The sequence below is a fragment of the Eretmochelys imbricata genome, chromosome 20 (assembly GCF_965152235.1).
Source record: "Eretmochelys imbricata isolate rEreImb1 chromosome 20, rEreImb1.hap1, whole genome shotgun sequence".
In the NCBI taxonomy this organism is placed as follows: Eukaryota; Metazoa; Chordata; order Testudines; family Cheloniidae; genus Eretmochelys; species Eretmochelys imbricata.
This window is the reverse complement of record NC_135591.1, coordinates 3,707,904-3,727,027: the sequence shown is the minus strand read 5'-3', so window position 1 is coordinate 3,727,027 and position 19,124 is coordinate 3,707,904. Positions and strand designations below refer to the sequence as shown.

The 19,124-nt window shown below is 63.1% G+C and overlaps 2 protein-coding genes across 4 annotated transcripts; one reads left to right on the top strand and one right to left on the bottom strand.

Moving 5' to 3' along the window:
- Window positions 1–362: 362 nt before the first annotated feature.
- DDIT3 (DNA damage inducible transcript 3) lies at window positions 363–3,906 on the top strand. 2 transcript variants are annotated; one of them, XM_077838418.1, is made up of 4 exons: window positions 363–478; window positions 2,251–2,298; window positions 2,713–2,871; window positions 2,969–3,906. In XM_077838418.1, the coding sequence occupies exons 3-4, from the start codon at window positions 2,743–2,745 to the stop codon at window positions 3,407–3,409; spliced, it is 570 nt and encodes a 189-aa protein (XP_077694544.1). In that variant the 5' UTR covers window positions 363–478; window positions 2,251–2,298; window positions 2,713–2,742; the 3' UTR covers window positions 3,410–3,906. The 2 variants fall into 2 exon arrangements, with proteins under 2 accessions (XP_077694544.1, XP_077694543.1); XM_077838417.1 differs by having other exon boundaries at window positions 2,966–3,906.
- On the bottom strand, window positions 3,838–18,909 carry MARS1 (methionyl-tRNA synthetase 1). 2 transcript variants are annotated; one of them, XM_077838415.1, is made up of 22 exons: window positions 18,739–18,909; window positions 17,104–17,194; window positions 15,673–15,751; window positions 15,420–15,551; window positions 14,897–14,972; window positions 14,596–14,768; window positions 13,978–14,090; window positions 13,576–13,692; window positions 12,838–13,041; window positions 12,251–12,452; window positions 11,929–12,003; window positions 11,632–11,802; window positions 8,277–8,372; window positions 7,752–7,869; window positions 7,334–7,547; window positions 7,029–7,160; window positions 6,367–6,471; window positions 5,633–5,816; window positions 5,439–5,510; window positions 5,005–5,031; window positions 4,592–4,708; window positions 3,838–4,404 (listed from the first exon to the last, which is right to left on the bottom strand). In XM_077838415.1, exons 1-22 carry the CDS (start codon window positions 18,839–18,841, stop codon window positions 4,252–4,254), a joined length of 2,754 nt encoding a protein of 917 aa, XP_077694541.1. In that variant the 5' UTR covers window positions 18,842–18,909; the 3' UTR covers window positions 3,838–4,251. The 2 variants fall into 2 exon arrangements, with proteins under 2 accessions (XP_077694541.1, XP_077694542.1); XM_077838416.1 differs by lacking the exon at window positions 5,005–5,031.
- Between the last annotated feature and the right edge of the window lie 215 nt (window positions 18,910–19,124).

The window sequence follows — 19,124 nt, the reverse complement described above, 5'->3', positions numbered from 1 at the left end:
AGGGGCTGTTTGGGAGAGGGGTTGGTCCCGGGGCCGGGCCCCCGCCGCCTCCCCTGGGTCTGGCCCTTTAAGTGGCTGGCGGGTGTGGCGTGACGTCACGCCGGCTCTCGGAGCGGCTCGCCGCGCGCCCGGGCCCCCGTTGCCAGACGTTGCATCACCCGCCGCGTGACTCACCCTTTAAGACTCGTGACCCAGCGGCAGCCACTTCCGGGTGCGACGCGGCGGGCGCTCGCGGTGTCACCGCCAGGGGGCGGGGCCCGCCAGGCCGATTGGCCGACGGCGGGGGACGCGTTACCAAGGCGGCGCCGCCGATTGGCCAGAGCTGGTGCAAGGGTTGCGTCATGCGGGCTCCTTAAAGGGCGCGCGGCGGCCGAGGCGGCGGTTCCAGACCGGCAGCAGCAGGGAGAAGATGCGGTCGAGGATGAGCCGGGGGCAGCGCGGGAGCCGGGGCCAGGGGGAGCAGGGGCCGCGCAGGAAGGTGCGGGGGGGCCGAGCCCCCGGGGCCTTATCACCAGCCCATTGGCCAGCCGCCCTGTGGGCAGGGCTAAACTGCCAGCCCGGACTCCTGGGTTCCATGGCGGGGGGAGGGGCGGCGGGGCAGGGAGCCCGGCCTCCTGGGTTCCATTGCGGGGGGCGGTGGTCGTGCTGGGAGCTCGGACTCCTGGGTTCCATTGCGGGGGGCGGGGCAGGGAGCTCGGACTCCTGGGTTCCATGGCGGGGGGAGGGGAGGGGTGGGACAGGGAGCCCGGATTCCTGGGTTCTATCCCATCTCTGGGTAGGGATGGTGCCAGGAGTCGTGGGGTGCGGGGAGATATTCAGCGTCTGGGCTGCTCTGGTTCTGTCCCGGGGAGGGGAGGGAAGGGAGGAAACTGCTTGAGCCAGGACTCCTGGGTCCTAGTCCTAGCTCTGACCTTGTGCATGACCAGCCCTTCCCTTCCTGACCCCTGCAGTCAGTGTCCTTACCATAGTGGGGGGCGCCCCTAACCCCAAGGCCCCTGCCCCACGCAGGGAGGGGCAGCTGCTGGCAGCTAGGGACCTGATACAACTTCCAGACTCCTGCTGTGAATTCTCCCCCCCCGCAGCACTTAGGCCAGAGTGAGAGGCATATTAGACTTGCCTGGGATGAGCAGCGGGGCCCATGGCTCAAGTGCTGGGCTGGGGAGACCAGGTTCTTCTGCTCCAGGAGCTCCTTGGCTGCTTACCCTGCAAAGCTGTAGCAGGCTTTGAGGGGGGGGGGAAAGAACACAACTTCCTTCCCCGTGCTACTGAGACAATAGGTTCCCCTGCACAGACGCTTGAGCCACCCAGCCTCTGCTCCCACTCCTCTGGGCCGGCTCTATGCAGCCAGGCCCCAAGGTGGTTCTGGGCCTCGACCTCAGCCGCCTTCTTGCATCAGTCGCTCCAGAAGCGCCGCGCAGGAGGGCTGACGAAAGCCCTTGGAGTTTCTCTGGGGGTTACCTTGGAAGCACTGTTCTGAAATGCTGCCTTAACTGGCCAGGGAACCCCCCCCTGGGAGGGCCAGGAGCCCCTAGGCGGGCAGTAGAAGGAGACTGGGGACTTTGCCCTACCAGGAAGGCGCTGAGATACCATGGGGGCGAGCGCAGTGTTAGATGAGGCAGCTCCTCTCCCCGGGCTCCCAGGTCAGCTTGGCCTGAGGCTGCCGAGCTTTGCTCTTTGAGCAAGAGAATCCAATTCCCCTTGGCCTTTGATCCCAGCCACAAAGCCCCGGTTCAGCACGGCTTTCAACAGCAATACCTCTGGTGGCTGCACTTCTAGCACTTGGGAGGAGATCCTGGCTCTTCCCCCAGCAGTGGGGTGGAAGCAGCCGGCTGGGAGAGGGCCACAGCGGGGCAGGCGGGAGGGTTGTCTCATTGCTTGAAACTTCCCACAACGTCATGGGCTAAAAATAGCCTCTGGCTGGAGCAGGCAGCAGTTCCCAGCAGGGCGGAGTCCTGGGGTCACGCCGGGCTGGAGCAGGCAGCGGTTCCCAGCGGGGCGGAGTCCTGGGGTCACGCCAGGCTGGAGCAGGCAGCGGTTCCCAGCGGGGAGGAGGCCTGGGGTCACGCCGGGCTGGTTCCCAGTGGGGAGGAGGCCTGGGGTCGCTGGAGGGGAATGCAGGCAGCGGGTCCCAGTAGATTTTTGTGTCACACCTTCCTTTCCATCCCTGCTACTGTTGCCTGGTTCTGGGCCCATGGGGGGGATTTGCCAAACGGCTGCCTTGTCTGATTCTGTCTTTACTTTTCCCCCCAGTCTTCTAGAAGAAAGTGCATCTTCATACATAACCACACGTGAGAGCAGGTAAGGCCCGGTCGTTATGCGTTAGGATAGGACCCAGCTGAGATGGGTGTTCTGTGGGACCCATGAAAGGGAGCTTTCCTGCTCGCTGATGCCAAAGGCTGGGGAACCGGCTTGCCCCACTCTGAGGCTGTGGAGATGCCCAGGAGGGCAGCCCTCCACCTGCCCACAGCTCCTCCGGCCAGGGCATCAAGCTGAGCCATGCTGCCCTCTCCCCAGGGCCTTGTGTCCTTGCCTGGCCTCTGGGCTGACTGCTGATGGCCCTACCTAGCATGACTGAGGGAGGTGGCGTCGGCCTTCAGAGCCTCTCCCGTGGCCCCTTTCAGCTCTTCCGGCAGCAGCTGGTTTGTCTTATTGGAGGGGTGCTGAGGGAAGCTTTGGACGGTGCCCCCTGCTAACTGTTTTCTCCCTCTTTAGCCAGGGAGACTATCTGGCCCAGACCTGACGATGGCAGCCGAGCCGGTACCTGCCTCCCTGCCCAGCTGGGAGCTGGAGGCTTGGTATGAGGACCTGCAGGAGGTGCTGTCCTCAGATGAGAATGGGGGGACATCCCTGCCCCCTGGGGGAGTGGAACAGGTGAGTGAGGGGCAGGCGGGGGGATCCACTAGGCCAGCTTGCCCCTTGGCCCCACTGACTGACACACACACACACTCTCTCTCTCTCTCTCCAGAAGGACCTTGCCACGCTTGATGCCACGGCGCTGCTATGGGGCTTGGATTTCCCGGCCCCCTTGGTGGAGCCGACAGGCGATGGCCCTGGGAGCTGCGAGCTGGATGCCAGCTTGACGACCGAGCTGCTGGAGCTGCTGAGCGGAACGGCTGAGGAGCTGGCAGGGCTCCCTGAATCGGACTCCAGCCAGAGTTCCCCGGCTCAGACCTGCACAGAGGACGAGGAGGGGGCAGGCCCTGCCTGTGGCCTGAAGAGGAAGAGAAGCAGCCAGCCCCAGGGGCAGGGCAAGAAGCGGAGCAGGGAGAAGGAGCAGAACGAGAGGAGGGTGACGGAGCTGATGGCTGAGAACGAGCGGCTCAAGCAGGAGATCGAGCGACTGAGTGCAGAGGTGGAGGCCACCAGGGCGGCATTGATCGAGCGCATGGTGAACCTGCAGAAGGTGTAGGGCTGAACTGAGCCCAAGGGGCTGCAGTGCCCTCTGCCTGTGGACTCACAGGGGGGCAGCTAGGCCCTGGTGCTGACTGAACTGAGGCCTGCTGGTGGGGTGTTGCCCCCTTGCCCCAAGGCAGCTGTGCAGAGCCAGGGGCTGGACCGGAGGGTGAACGGACCAGTGGCTGCCCTGGGCAGAATGACAGACAGCAGCCCCGGGGGGCCCTACGTCTGCTGGTGCTGCATGGGGAGAGCTGGCAAAGGACCTGGATGGCAGGAGCTCCCCCCTCCTGGTTGTTGCCAGTACAGCGCTTGGGGCTAGCAGGCCCCAGGCCATGTTTTCCCCTGCCAGCTGGCACAGCCCCCCCATGACTGATGGCTATTGAACAAGGGCCGGTGACTCCTGGAGCGGCGGGAGGGGCTGTTGTAATGAGCAGCACGGCGTGGCGAGCAAACCCTTTATTGTACATTGCTGCGTGGTCAGCGCTTCCCCCATTACACTCCATACGCCTGCGTGGCTCTCCGGCTCCTTGCACTCGGCGCGGCCCGGCTGCAGGACGGGCGGGGGCTCCTTGCACTCGGCGCGGCCCGGCTGCAGGACGGGCGGGGGCTCCTTGCACTCGGCGCGGCCCGGCTGCAGGACGGGCGGGGGCTCCTTGCACTCGGCGCGGCCCGGCTGCAGGACGGGCGGGGGCTCCTTGCACTCGGCGCGGCCCGGCTGCAGGTGGGGCCCAAAGGGGAGGCTGGGCTTGGGCTGCTCACAGGTATTTCTTCGGGGGCTGGAGGGGGCAGGTGCAGATCCTCCCAGCAGGGGGAGAACCACCACTGCCAGAGCTACTGTTCTGAGGCACTCAGGAGCTATTTCCTCTTCTTCCCCTTGGGGGCCGGGGGCTCGGGGGTCTTCCCCTCAGCCAGCGCCAGCTGCTTCTTCAGCTCCAGCAGCTTGGCGACCTCAGCATCGATCTGCCCCTTCTCCGCCTTGCTGGCCTTCAGCTGGCGCACGTGGTCTGCCTAAGCACAGAGGGCAGCTGTTAGCTCAGTGCTCCGGCTCCCTCCTGCCCCATGCAGAGCTGGAGAGGCTCTGGCCCCAGTGGGGGGAGAGTCTGAACCGCAGGGCCACAGCTGATACCTGGCCCTGGGGGGCTTCGCCCTGCCAAGAATGCAGCCTGCTCTGAGCACAAGCAGAGGTGCCACTCACCTGTTTGGCCAGCTTCTCGGCCAGCTCCTCGGCCTTCTGGGGGTCCCCTGCCAGCACAACGCCTCCCCCAGGCCCAGGGGGTGTCACGTCGGCCGAGGCCACGTAGGCAGCATGTGCCTGTGGAGGGGAAGGGAAGTCAGGGAGTCCCAACACAGCAGGCTCTGCCTGGCCTTCGCCAGGCCTAGGGGAGCCCCCTCTCCGGGGGGGTTGAGGGAGAGCCAGGCAGCATGTAGGGGCAGTGTCCCCATAGCATTGGAGGGGGCACCACCCATGGTTAACTCCTGCAGGGATGGGCCACGCAGCATCTGGCCCTTGCACTGGGGGGGGGTGGGAGGAAAGGAAGGGACAGGGGCTGTCACTCATGCCCCCACCCGAGCCCCCCCAGGCGTGCCCCAGAGCAAGGCGAGCATTACCTTCAGCTCCAAGTTGGAGTCTTCCAGCTGGGAAAGGAGAGAGCAGGTGAGGACAGGTAGCAAGACAGCAAAGCATGCAGCTAGGCAAGGCAAGCAAGGGGTTTCCGCTCTCCCTGGGCACAGAGGGATTCACTCACTCCCTGCTGGCCGGGGTCCCCTCCCAACTTCATGTCACTCAGGAACCAGGGGCTCTTCTGTGCACCCCAGCACCACCCCTGCTCCCCTGGGGGGCAAGCGCTTCCTTCCAGTCAGCCAGCCGGGGAGCCCCCACCCGCACAGCAGGTGAGGCTGGGCTTCCAGCAGCAGGTCATGCAACACAGGAGGTTTTGGGGGGGCTGCTCTAGCCCCCAGGAAATGGCTCCCTGTACGAGCAGGCCCCAGAGCGCCACGGATTCCATGGGCAGGGGTCACGATTGGGGCTCCCCCTTCCTCACCTGCCCTTCACCAAACCGCTTCCGCAGGGCTTCAATCTGCTCACTCTCCAGCTTCTGGAACAGGGGGCTCACCTGGCAGGAGAGGGGGAGACATTAACCCCCAACCAGCTGAGCCACTGCCCGCCCTGCCCACTGCCTTCCCTCCACCCCCCACTCTGCCAGCCCCCCATGCCAGGCCCTGGCTGCGTGCCTACCGTGCCAATCTGGTGCCCAGGGGGTAGGAGGCAGTGGAAGGTGTCAGTCAGCACATTGCAGGCCTTCGGCACACAGAGCTGGCGCTGGATGGTGGCGCTGATGCTGGGCATGTATGGCTGCAGCATGACTGAGATCAGGGAGGCGATATTGACGGCCACGCCTGTCACGGTGCCCGCCCGAGTCCTGGAAAACGGGACCCCCCCCATCAGAGCTGGGGGGAGTGCGGAGCAGGGCACAGACTCCAGCAATCTCATAGTGTGTTTGGGGGCGTCAGCCTGGCTCCCAGCCGCAAAACTAACGGCCGAAATCAGCACCATGGGGAGGCTGGGTTAGCAGGGGGCTGCGGGTTGGGATTGAGGGGCACCAGCAGGTTGAGATTGCGAGGCAGAGCTGTGGGGGGAGCCCAGGTTTGGGGTAGAAGGAGCTGAGCTGGGCTAGCAGGGGGCTGCAGGTCAGGATTGAGGGGCAGAGCTGTGGTGTGGGGAGCCCAGGGCCGGGAGAGCAGGGAGCTGTGGGTCAGGAGTGAGGGGCAGAGCGGGGTAGCAGGGAGGAGATTCCATATCAAGTGGCAGGAGATGAGTTTGGCCCATTCACCAGGTCACTAGGGCTTAACTAAGCCCCTGGAACAGCTCCCCTGCCTGCTGAGCCAGGCAGTCCCGATTTCCCTCCCCCCCGGGGTGTTCCTCTGCCCTCCAGGGGTGAGCTGGTGGGTGGATCTGGCCCTGCCCCCTACCTGTCAGCGTCCTGACCCTTGATCCGTTTCCAGGGCTCGTTCACTTGGATGTACTGGTTGCCATAGCGAGAAACGCTCAGGATACAGCGCAGGGCATCCCGAATCCTGCGTGCGGGGGGATGGGCGGGGAAGAGAAGAGACAGGGACTCAGACTCTGCACCAGCATGGAGCAGGGTGATCACCTAATCTGCCCTGCACATCACAGGCCCCACAACCTGCCCTCCGACCTCCTCCAATCCTGGGTTCCAGAGCCCACGCTCCAGAGAAGTCACCATTGACGTGAGTTCAGATCTGCCCAGGTCCCTTGCTGCAGAGGGAGGTGAAAATCTCGGCCGATCTGACCCGGGGGAAATTCCTGCCCGACCCCACTTACGGCGACCGGATGGACCCTGAGCACGCTCGCGAGACCCGCCAGCCGCCAGCCATGATGGGCTGGGGAAGGAATCTCTCCAGCTTGCTGTCCCTGGCTGCATGGGACACGGCCTCTTCTGCCAGCTACCCCCCGTGTACCCCCCAGGCCACGCCCTCCTGGCCCAAGCCAACACAGGGCAGCGGGGTTCCTGGGGGCTGGCCACTCTGTGCCCCGCACCGTACACTGACCACAGCCGGGCAGGGCCAGGCCAGCACCATCCCACCGGTGCCCCTCAGCCCCTGGGACGCACCGGACCTTCTCCAGCAGCTGGTTGTACTGACGCAGCTCCAGGGTGACGTGAGCCAGCAGCCGCTTGTCGTCCGTGCCCAGCTCCATGTGGGGGACGCGCCCACCGAAGAACTTACAGACGAACATCCCGGCCCTGGGGGGGGGGGAGAGAGTCAGCCACATCCCCGCCACTTTCCCTCACCGCCCCACACACCAAGCCTGGCCCATCTCCTCCCACCAGCAACCCCCACATCCACAGCCTGCCCCAGCTCCCAACCCCTACAGACCCCTCTGCACCTGGTGCCCCCCGCGGGGCCCGCCCGGTACCTGTTGACAAAGTTGCCCAGGTTGTTGAGCAGCTCCGAGTTGTTCTTCAGCATGAGGTCGGTCCAGGAGAAGGTGCTGTCCTGCCCCTCGGGGCGCAGGAAGAGCAGGTAGAAGCGCCAGATGTCAGCAGGGATCCCCGTGTCCTGGGCCATGTCCCCAAACACCCCCACGCCGCGGCTCTTGGAGAACTTCCCGTCCTCGTAGTTGAGGTACTCTGGGGACGGCGCGAGAGACTGGCGTCTGCACATCATCCCCTGGAGCCTATCCCCCATCCCCTCCCTGGCCCACCCAGCACTGCCCCCTAGCTACCAGCCCTGCCCGGGCCCCCCCATCCCAGCCCCTCCCTGGACCACCCAGCACTGCCCGGCCCCCCACCCCTGCACCGTCCCCTGCTTCACTGGCCTGCCCCCCGCGGTACCTGTGGCGATGAGGTGGTTGACCAGCGTGTAGTTATCTTCAGCACCGAGCAGTGTGCAGGGGAAGACGACGCTGTGGAAGGGGACGTTGTCCTTGGCCATGAAGTTGTAGAGCTGGACCTGGAAGGCGGTGGAGGAGGAGGAGTCCAGTCCCAGTGGTGCCAAGCCCAGGGGCACGGCTCGGGGGAAGGGGTCAGTCCCACCCTCAGAGCCAGCCTGGCCCGCACGCACCCTGGAGCTGGGTGGCACCGTGGGCGCTGCCCCGTCCCTTGCTCCTTCTCGTCTCCTTGGCAAGTTCTGCCCACTCCAGACTCCTAATGAGTCCCAGCTGGGCTCCCCCATCCCCCCGGGGGCCACTGATTCCTACGCTGCCTCCTAGAACATTTCCCAGCCATGGCACCACGAGCCAGGGAGGGGACAGGCTGCAGATCCGGAGCAGAACCCAGAAGTCCCAACTCCCCAGCTCCCCTCCCAGCTGGGGCCAGATCCCAACCCACCGAGGGGGGCCGGGTTCGACAGCACCTCACCTGCTGCGGGTTCTTCCACCACCTCTCCCACTGGTCGGTGTAGTTGGCCGTGATGGACAGGTAGCCGATCGGGGCATCGAACCAGACGTAGAACACCTGTGAGGACGGAGCGGCACATGGGCGGCTGTGTGGTGAGGCCGCGGTCGCTTCCTCCTGCAGGCAGGGGCTCAGCACAGCTCCAGCCCAGGGACTCGCTCGCCTTTGGCCAGGTCAGTCTCCGAGGCTGAGCCTGCTGCTCTCGCCCAGACCACATATACGGCACCCCCATGCCAAGAGGGCACCCAGGGATGTAGCAGGACGGTGTGACGAAGTGGGACTGTTCTTAATGTTTCCTCTAAATACTGTAGGCATGCCTCAGTTTCCCCTATGCATTTCTTAAGTCTCTAGGTGGTGGGAATAAGGCAGGGGGTGTAATTGTTGCAGAGCAAAGGGCCAGTGTACGTAAATGGCCAACACTGTGTCTCCTGATGGCCTGGGCCCTGCTCCCCCCTGCAAGGTGATAGCTAAAGGGTTCAGAGTAGCAGCCGTGTTAGTCTGTATCTGCAAAAAGAAAAGGAGGACTTGTGGCACCTCAGAGACTAAATTTTATTTGAGCATAAGCTTTCGTGAGCTACACCTTGGGTAGCAGATAGAATACCCCTGGTCGGGGTTCTAGGGGTGTGTCTGTGCGGAGGTGCTGTCGTCGTCATGACTAGGTCGGAATATGAACAAGAGGCTGCTAGGCAGCTCTCCAACACCACTTTCTACAAGCCATTATGCTCTGATCCCACTGAGGGTTACCAAAAGAAACTACACCATCTGCTCAGGAAACTCCCTGAAAAAGCACAAGGACAAATCCACACAGAACCCCGAGCAGGGGTATTCTATCTGCTACCCAAGATCCATAAACCTGGAAATCCTGGACACCCCATCATCTCAGGCATTGGCACCCTGACAGCAGGATTGTCTGGCTATGTAGACTCCCTCCTCAGGCCGTACGCAACCAGCACTCCCAGCTATCTTCAAGACACCACTGACTTCCTGAGGAAACTACAATCAATCGGTGATCCTCCTGAAAACACCATCCCGGCCACTATGGATGTAGAAGCCCTCTACACCAACATTCCGCACAAAGATGGACTACAAGCCGTCAGGAACAGTATCCCCGATAATGTCACGGCTAACCTGGTGGCTGAACTTTGTGACTTTGTCCTCACCCATAACTTTTTCACATTTGGGGACAATGTATACCTTCAAATCAGCGGCACTGCTATGGGTACCCGCATGGCCCCACAGTATGCCAACGTTTTTATGGCTGACTTAGAACAAGGCTTTCTCAGCTCTCGTCCCCTAATGCCCCTACTCTACTTCCGCTATATTGATGACATCTTCATCATCTGGACCTATGGAAAAGAAGCCCTTGAGGGATTCCACCATGATTTCAACAATTTCCAGCCCACCATCAACCTCAGCCTGGACCAGTCCACACGAGAGATCCACTTCCTGGACGCTACACTGCTAATAAGCGATGGTCACATAACCACCACCCTATACCGGAAACCTACTGACCGCCATACTTACCTACATGCCTCCAGCTTTCATCCAGACCACACCACATGATCCACTGTCTACAGCCAAGCTCTATGATACAACTGCATTTGCTCCAACCCCTCAAACAGACAGAGACAAACACCTACAAGATCTCTACCAAGCGTTCTTACTACTACAATACCCACCTGCTGAAGTGAAGAAACAGATTGACAGAGCCAGAAGGGTACCCAGAAGTCACCTACTACAGGACAGGCCCAACAAAGAAAACAACAGAACGCCGCTAGCCATCACCTTCACCCCCCCAACTAAAACCTCTCCAATGCACCATCAAGGATCTACAACCTATCCTGAAGGACGACCCATCACTCTCACCGATCTTGGGAGACAGGCCAGTCCTTGCCTACAGACAGCCCCCCAACCTGAAGCAAATACTCACCAGCAACCACACACCACACAACAGAACCACTAACGCAGGAACCCATCCTTGCAACAAAGCCCGTTGCCAGCTGTGTCCACATATCTATTCAGGGGACACCATCATAGGGCCTAATCACATCAGCCACACTATCAGAGGCTCGTTCACCTGCACATCTACCAATATGATATATGCCATCATGTGCCAGCAATGCCCCTCTGCCATGTACATTGGCCAAACCGGACTGTCTCTACATAAAAGAATAAATGGACACAAATCAGATGTCAGAATTATAACATTCAAAAACCAGTCGGAGAACACTTCAATCTCTCTGGTCACTCAATTACAGACCTAAAAGTTGCAATTCTTCAACAAAAAGAACTTCAAAAACAGACTCCAATGAGAGACTGCTGAATTGGAATTGAATAAAGATGGAGTGGATGTGTCATTACACAAAGTAAAACTATTTCCCCATGTTTATTCTCCCCCCCTCCCCCCACTGTTCCTTGCACATTCTTGTCAACTGCTGGAAATGGCCCACCTTGATTATCACTACAAAAGGTATTTTTTCTCTCCTGCTGGTAATAGCTCACCTTACCTGATCACTCTTGTTACAGTGTGCGTGGTAACACCCATTGTTTCATGTTCTCCGTGTATATAAAATCTCCCCACTGTATTTTCCACTGCATACATCTGATGACATGAGCTGTAGCTCACAAAAGCTTATGCTCAAATAAATTAGCTAAAGGGTTGGAGAACAAAGGAATCCGGTGATCTCCTGGCCCGGGAAAGGGACAAAGCCCAGAGGAGCAGGGGCTGGAGGGTGAGTCAGTTTGGGGCTGGCTGGGGACGAGAAGTGAAGTGCAGACAGGTTTGTCTGGTTCACTGCCCCCCAAAATGGGCCTGGCTGAGGGGTCCTGTTCTCTGTACCTACAAGCTCTGTTTTAGACCATGTTCCTGCCATCTAATAAACCTTCTGTTTTATTGGCTGGCTGAGAGTCCCGTCTGACTGCAGAGTTGGGGGGCAGGACCCTCTGGCTGCCCCAGGAGCCTGCCTGGGCGGACTCGCTGTGGGAAGCGCACAGAGGGGCAGAGGATGCTGAATGCTCTGAGGTCAGACCCAGGAAGGTGGAAGCCGTGTGAGCTTCTTGCCCTGGGGACAGTCTGCTCCCAGAGAGGAGACTTCCCCAGAGTCCTGACTGGCTTCGTAGGGAGCCATCCCAGAGGATCGACCGGGGACTCCGTGACAGACAGTTCCTTGGACACAGCCCACCCCAGAGCAGGCCCGCGGCTGCAAGGCAGACGCCCTGCTGGAGCACCAAGGCAGAGGACGCTCCCGGTGACAGAGCGAGCAGTGGGGGGGTCCCAGGCTGAGCGGCTCCGGCCCCGCCCACCTGCGGCCCAGCTCACCTTGTCGCGGAAGCCGTCCAACGGGACGGGAGTCCCCCATTTCAGGTCGCGGGTGATGCAGCGGGGCTTGAGGCCGTCACGGATCCAGGAGCGGGTGATGAAGCGGGAGTTGGCCGTCCAGTCACCCGTGGCCCACGACTGCTCCAACCACTTCTCCAGGCGCCCCTCCAGCTGCCGGGGGACAAGAGATGAGCCGGAGCTGTCGCAGGATGGGGAGGGGAGTGGTTTCTCCACCCCGCCTTCCAGACTCCTGCCCCCTGTCCTCCACCGCCCCCAAGCCCGGGCAGCTGCACTTACCTTGGGCAGGTCCAGGAAGAGATGCTGCGAGGACTTCACCACCGGGGAGTCTTTGCACACTTTGCACTGAGGTTTCTGCGGGGACGAAGCACACGATCTGTGAAGCGGGGCAAGGGGGGAGGGGAAGAATGCAGAGACCACAGTGCATGGGGCAGGGACTCTGCCGATGGGCATGAGTGAAGAGCCGCCTTCCCAGGTTCCCCGGGGAGTGTCACGCCGGGGGCACAGAGTGGCCAAGCGCTTACTGCCCGTCTCCTGCCATGCCCCTGGTGCCCCGCATGCCGGCCCCGGGACAGCGTCTGCCTCCCGCCCACCACGGTACCTTGAGCTCCACCGCGTTGATGAGCTTCCCACACTTGTCACACTGGTCGCCTCGGGCCTCCTCGTAGTTGCAGAAGGGGCAGGTGCCCTCCACGAAGCGGTCGGCCAGGAAGCGCTGACAACGCTCGCACCGCAGCTGGTCCACGGTGTCCGTCCGCAGCATGTCGCGCTCCAGCAGGCGCTGGAAGATGTCCTGGGCTATCCTGAGACATGCCGGAGGATGATGGGAGAACAGCCCCCCCGCCAGCAAAGGCTACACTAGGGACCCCGCCTCCTGCCAGCCATTGCCCCCAGACTGCAGCAGCAGCTCAAGGAACGCGAGGGACAGGTCGTGCCTCGGTCTGGAGGGGGAACATCTGTCCATGCTCAGTTAAGTGCTGAGTGCTCGGGGCATCAATGCCCATCGTGCCACGCCCAGGGGACAACTACGGTGTCCTGACAGAGCCATGGTAGCCCCATGGGGAGTGTCCCACACTCCCCAGCTCTGGGTCGTCCTCCCTCCCCGGGCCTCGCTGCTCCCGCGCACCCTCCCCAGTCCGGCCCCGTGGGCCCCGCTCCAGCGACTCCCCATGCCGGCGCGACACCTACATGGTCTGGTGGGGCGTGGTGGTCCGGCCAAAATAGTCAAAGGAGATGTCGAACCAGCGGTAGATCTGGGCGTGGATGGCATTGTACTTGTCGCAGATCTGCTGGGGCGTCAGCCCCTCCTCCAGGGCCTTGGTCTCTGTGGCCGTCCCGTACTCGTCCGTCCCACACACATACAGCGTGTTCCAGTTCCGTAGGCGGCAGTACCTGGCCGAAGGCGTGTTCCAGTTCCGTAGGCGGCAGTACCTGGCCGAAGGGGGAGAGCCTTAGGAGACGGGATCCCCTGGAGGTGGCTTGAGCCCCCCTGCCCTTGGGGGCTGCAGAGGCCCCTGGGGTTTGAGAGCTTCTGTGCTGGACCCCTTGGGTGGGGGGAGGGGGGGAGTTGTGGGGCTGGCTCTGGGAAGTGGCCTCTAAACTCTGTCCTTGGGCACCCTCCTATCTTACTGACCCCATGGGACAGATGGACCAACTGCCCCTGGTACCACAAGTGCCTGCGGTACCCAGGGCCACAGCTGCCATTCATGGCCACACAGCAGCGTGGGCCCCCAGGCTGCAGCCTGAGAAGTTGGCCCTCTCTGCTAGCCAACCCTCACCCTCCTCCAGGCTGGGACACGGCTGCTCCAGCTGGGAAGACCCTGCGTTCCCCTTTCCTCTGGGAGCCCAGCAGGGCTGCACTGGGGGCTGGCCGAGGCTCCTGGCCAAAGCTGCCAAACCGCCGGGGCCTGCCCCGGGCCACCATACCTGGCGAAGACGTCGGCACTGAGGACGCAGCCGATGATGTTCCCCAGGTGGGGCACGTTGTTGACATAGGGCAAGGCGCTGGTGATCAGGACGTTCCTTCTGCCCTCCACTGGCAGCCTGGGGAGAGAAGGGCCATGAGCCGCCCAGGGACAGCGGGACGCTGCAGAACAAAGGGGGTGGGGGAATCCTGGCCTGCAGGCTGGGGGCAGATGGCTGGGCTCTGGCCCCCCAAACCAGATGCGCTGCCCAGGGAGAGAACAGGACGAGGGACCCCCTCCCATCGCTCCCCGAGTAATCATGGGCCAGCCAAAGGGCCTTTCACGGGTGACGGAGCCAGCCCCTTACACAGCGGTGCCTCCCGCCCCCCGCTCAGCTCCCTTCTCCCCACCCCGTGGCACTCACACAGGGCTCGGCGGCTGCCAGCGTTCGGGCAGGGCTGCCGGGCCTCTGGGCCAGGCTTCCGCAGCAGCTGCGATTTCTTCCTCCGACAACGAGCGCTCGGCCAATTCCTCTTCCTAGCGGGAGGGACGCCAGGTGAGCAGGGCGGGGCAGCGCTAGGGCCTTGGCTCAAGGCAACGCCACCGACAGAGAAAGCTGCCAGCTGGGGCCCCGCGCTCCAACATGGGGCTGAAGAGCTCCAGGCTGGGGGCTCTGAGCTTTTCCTCCCGCAAAACAGGCGCCCTGCACACCCGCCGTAAGCCTCGCTGTTCCCAGGCACGTTTCAGTTCAGTTGTCCCTGACGGCTGGTTTTATGACACACACTTGGGTTTGGGGCCCAGAGCTCACAACAGCCGCTGTTTAAAGGCCTGTGGGTTTCTCTGACCAGCAAGGATACCCCCCACCGTACCCCCCAGAGCAGCAGCAGGATGGGTCCATGGCTGAGCAGATGGGGCCTGAGACAGCTTCCGCATCCTGAAGAATTGCGGGAATCCCCAGCCTGGCTCAGTCCCCAGGTCCACCTAGCGCAGCCAGCCCCCGGACAGGGGGGCCGCCATGCCAGAGCGAAGTGGGGGACAGTACCTCTGGCTCATTAGTTGCTGGCTTCTCCCAGTGCAGGCTGGGCCCTGGCTGTTTCTGTAGATAGGCTTTGAACTCCTGGGCTCCCTTGGGCGTCAGCACGGACTCCGCGGCACTTCTGCAGGGCTCCAAGAGGTTCATGGTCTGGAACCAGCTCCTCAGAGCCGGCAGTTCATCTTCGAAAGAGGAGAAGGGCGTCAGCACCAAGAGGCCAAGAAAAGCGTCATCCCACACGGGCGCAGGCGCCCAGTGCTGAGCAGACCCTCGGGACACCAGCACCACGGCTCCCGGCAGCAGCTCTTACCTGGCAGACCGAATTCATCCCGCAACACAGGGTACAGGGTGGCCCACAGGACAACGTCGGCTACTGATTCTGCCTCCTAGAGGAAAGCAGAGCGCGTGAGGGTGAGAGCAGTGGGGAGCCGGATGCCGGGGGTCTCTGCACAGCAGCCAGGGCTGTCTTTGTGCAGCGATGTTTATTGCAGGAGAGCAATACATCCCTGCAGCCCCGAGCGAGATGCTAGCATTCCATGCTGGCACTCGTCCTCTGCGGGCAGAGCTCACCACATCAGAGACAGACGCTACAAGCGGCTTCCTTCACGTGACTTTGAGCACCTGGCCAGCTGCCTGCGTGGCCCTTTGTGGGGTGAAGTCAGGGCTCCCCTGTGCTAACGATTTAAGCGATTCCAAAGATCAGGGGACCAAAAGCCAGGGCTCCTGGGTTCTATTCCCAACCCAGCCATGCCCTTGCTGTGGGAGACAGAAGGCACTTCAGCTCAGCGTGCCCCGGTTTCCCCAGTCCGTACCCTGGGGAGTACGTTACTCACCCCGGCGAGGTAAGGAGTGGCCTTGCTGGTCAAGCTTTGATCAATGTAGGTTAACGGTTTCCTGATGGCCCCTAGAACTTCTTCTTTTTTTCCTTGCACCAGGTGGCAATACAGGGCTGTGGACACGGCCGGCTAAGGACAGAGACAAAGGTTTAGCTGGGCTGGAGCAGCGTCGAAGGGAGCCCACGTTTTGCCCCATCAGCGTCGTGCCCTGGAGTGTTGCTGCCAAGTTGGGCTTCTCCAGGTGACCCACCTGCAGCTCCGTTGCTTCCCATTCAAGCCACTGATTGGTGAGATCGTCAGGCTCCTTTCCAGCTAAGAGGAAGAAGTACCTGCAGGACAGGAAGGAAAGGGAGCGCTGAATGCACACAGCAGATCCAGCCCAGGGGATTCTGCAGCCCAGGTAACTCCACTCAGCGCCTGTCCCCAGAGCGTTGACTTCCCCACGCTCACACAGCAGGTCACTGGCACAGCTGGGAACAGACCCAGGAGTCCCAATGTCCCCTTTGCTCTAGCCACCAGGCAGGGGACTCAAGTTGTATGGTGGCCTCAGAGGGCAGCCACCAACTCTCGCTGGCGGCCGCACTGACATGTTTTCCTAAAACACTTAATTAACATTCGGAGGGACAAACAAACGTGCACAAACACGCACCCAAATCCTTGTCATTTCTTCATGTAGTAAGTGTGCTGGACAAAGTGACGCTTGCCTGTTTAATATCAGTTCTCGGCAAGCCGCAGGACAGATTAAACCCTGGATGGGGGTGGGGGGTGTGAGAGGGGGAGGCAGCGGGAACCAGGGGCCATGGGGGGAAGCATGGGGGGCCAAGGGAGGCAGCAGAAGCCCAGGGCAATGGGCGGAGCCGGGTGTCCGCGCCCACCACTCTGTGGTCAGAGCTGAAGCTGGGAGTCAGAGCCCGCGGCCGTGCAGCCGGGACGAGCACCCGGTACTGGAGCTAGAGCCCGAAGCTGGGGGTCGGCACCCAAAGGCCCACGGTCAGGCTCCCCAAGTCCCGCTGCTGCCCAATCACCCCAGGGCTGAAGCCTGAGCCCTGACCCCTCACCGGGTCGAGAACTAACCTTGCTCCTAGGCCCTGCACCTCCAATGTTGTGCCCCGCCTGTCTCCAGAGCCAGTGCAGGGCTGCGCATCCAGGAGCAACAGGGAGGGAGGGAAGAGGCCGATACTTTGCACTCCCACCCCCGCTGGCTGTTATGGCCCCTGGTGGCCAGACCCCGCATTTGAGAAACGCTGCACCAGAGCCCACTCCCCAGGTACCGCCATCACCTCCCAACCAGGAACTCCTCCCCCGCTGGGCCCTGAAAGCTGCAGGAAACACTTCAGCAAAACCAGAGGGTTGCTAGGCCCTAGATCCTGGGGCGGGATCCAGCCCCGAACGCTGATTGCTCAAGAACAGGGCAGGACCTGAGAACAGCAAGATGCCAAGTTCCTTGTCCGACTGCAGCAGGCACCATTGGGGGCACCATTCCCAGAAGCAGCTAGGGTGGCCTGATGTCCCGATTTTAGGGTCTTTTTCTTATCTAGGCTCCTATTACCCCCCAATCCCGTCCTGATTTTCCACATTTGCTGTCTGGTCACCCTAGGAGCTGCACTGACCCAGCAGCTGGACACCCTCCGGTGAATTAGCTGGAGACCCTCCAGCCCAGAAACCAGCAGGGGACACTTACTGACAGATGGCATTTGGGGAGAAGAGGAAAGTGCCGCTGTCCAGGTGGAGGGCTGGCACCCGCGGGTGGGTGAGGAAAGGAACCACGCGACCTGCAGAGGGGAAGGCACGTGGCATTAGGGCACTGGAGCATGAGCCAAGGAGAAGACCAGGGCCTATGGAGAGGGGACGACTGAGGGGCGGGGCCCCTGAAGGAAGTAAGGCTTAACAAGGGGGAGATTGGGGGGGGGCCCTGAGGGAGGTGACCCCAGAGAAGAAGGGGCTAGGGAAACAGGGGCAGTAGAGACGGGGTCCCTGAAAAGGGGGGAGAGGACACTAGGAGCGTCCCTAGGGATATCGGGAAGGGGGTCATAGAAGATGGTCCATGAGAGGACACATCTGGCAAGGACCTGTGGGGGCTCCAGGTGGGAGGGGAACAGGGCAAGAGAGGGGAGCACTGTGAGGGGGCCATGGGCAGGAGAGGAGGTCTCCTAATGGGGCACAGGGGGTGTGCCCTGGGCAGAAAGGGGAGAGGAAAGGGGCGATGACATGGGGAGGGGGCACAGGGGCATGGCCAGGAGCAATCCTGGGGGAGGCAGAGGCACAGTACTCTGGGGAACAGGAGGAGGCTGGATGGGAGGGGTCCTGGGGGGCAGGTGGACGTGTAGGGAGAGGAGGAAGCAGCAGCCCTGGGGGCCCCAGGCCGGAGGGGGTGAAAGGGGGGAGGACCGCCTGGGGAGTGGAGCACTAAAAGGCTGGCGTTGGAGGGGAAGGGGAATTGGGAGGCAGGACACTGGGGTGGTTGGGGGAATGGGCATTGGGGTCCCAGGCACGGTCGGGTAAGTGGCAGTTTGGTGATCCGGACCTGCGGAGGGGAGTCTGGGGGGGGGGGCAGGTGGGGGAGCTGGGGGGTGAGGAGGCAAGGGGGTTAGGAGGGGGTGCGAGGGAGGAGCCCGAGAGGGCCCTGTGGGGGCGAGAAGGGGAGACCAGGGGTGCGGGGGAGGGGCCCGGCAGGTTGGGGGCAGGAGGAGGGGCCGGGAGCCCGGGGTGGGGGATTGGGAGTGGGACGGGCAGGTTGGGGGCGGGGAGGGACCCTGGGGGGGGCGCTGGGGGGGTTGGGAGGGGGCGGGCTGGTTGGGGGCGGAAGGAGAGCCCGGGGGGGCCGCTGGGGGTTTGGGGGGGGCGGGGTGGAGCCCGGGGGGGGTTGGGAGGGGAGGCGGGCAGGTTGGGGACAGGAGGAGAGGCCGGGGGGATGCTGGGGGGGTTGAGAGGGGGGGCCGGGGGGAGCCCGGGGGGGGGCTCGGGGGGTTGGGAGGGGAGGCGGGCAGGTTGGGGACAGGAGGAGAGGCCGGGGGGATGCTGGGGGGGTTGAGAGGGGGGGCAGAGGGGGAGCTCGGGGGGTTGGGAGGGGAGGCGGGGGGGACTCGGGGGGTTGGGGACAGGAGGAGAGCCCGGGGGGGCGCTGAGGGGGTTGAGAGGGGGGCGGGGGGGAGCCCGAGGGGTTGGGAGGGGGGCGGGCAGGTGGGAGGCGGGAGGGGAGCCCGAGGGGGCGCTGGGGGGGTTGGGAGGAGGGGGGGGAGCCCGAGGGGTTGGGAGGGGGGCGGGCAGGTTGGGGGCGGGAGGGGGGCGCCGGGGGGGCGGGCCCCGCCCCACTCACCGTCCGGGGGGACCCGCTCCAGCCGCACGCGGGCCCCGCTGGCCCCGGCCGCCGCCAGCACCTTGAGGCCCTGGGCGCTGCCCTCGCTCAGGTAGAGCCGCATCCTCGCCCGGCCACGCTCCGCTCCGCGCCGCCCGCTGATGCAACGAGCCCGCCGGGCCGGCCGCCGCGGTGCATCGTGGGGCCTGTAGTCCCGCCGGCCGCGCTCCCCAGCGCCGCCCCCGCCCGCGGAACTACGAGCCCCACAATGCACCGCGGCGCAGAGCGGAAGTGTCGCGAGACGGGCGCTCGGAGGGCGGTTGCGGAGAAGAGGGGCTGTCCGGGGTTGCCAGGGTTACCAGGGAACAGGGCTGGGCTGGCCAGGGTTACTATGGTTACCCACTGCA

What these genes read in the sequence shown, in the direction of transcription:
- DDIT3 (XM_077838417.1), top strand. Translation starts at nt 2,743, where the DNA reads ATGGCAGCCGAGCCGGTACCTGCCTCCCTGCCCAGCTGGGAGCTGGAG. An exon ending in CCCCTGGGGGAGTGGAACAG is followed by an intron (nt 2,872 to 2,965) that starts GTGAGTGAGGGG and finishes CTCTCTCTCCAG; the next exon opens with AAGGACCTTGCCACGCTTGA.
- MARS1 (XM_077838415.1), bottom strand. Translation starts at nt 18,841, where the DNA reads ATGCGGCTCTACCTGAGCGAGGGCAGCGCCCAGGGCCTCAAGGTGCTG. An exon ending in TCCCCAAATGCCATCTGTCA is followed by an intron (nt 15,752 to 17,103) that starts GTAAGTGTCCCC and finishes CCTGTCCTGCAG; the next exon opens with GTACTTCTTCCTCTTAGCTG. An exon ending in GGGAAGCAACGGAGCTGCAG is followed by an intron (nt 15,552 to 15,672) that starts GTGGGTCACCTG and finishes CTCTGTCCTTAG; the next exon opens with CCGGCCGTGTCCACAGCCCT.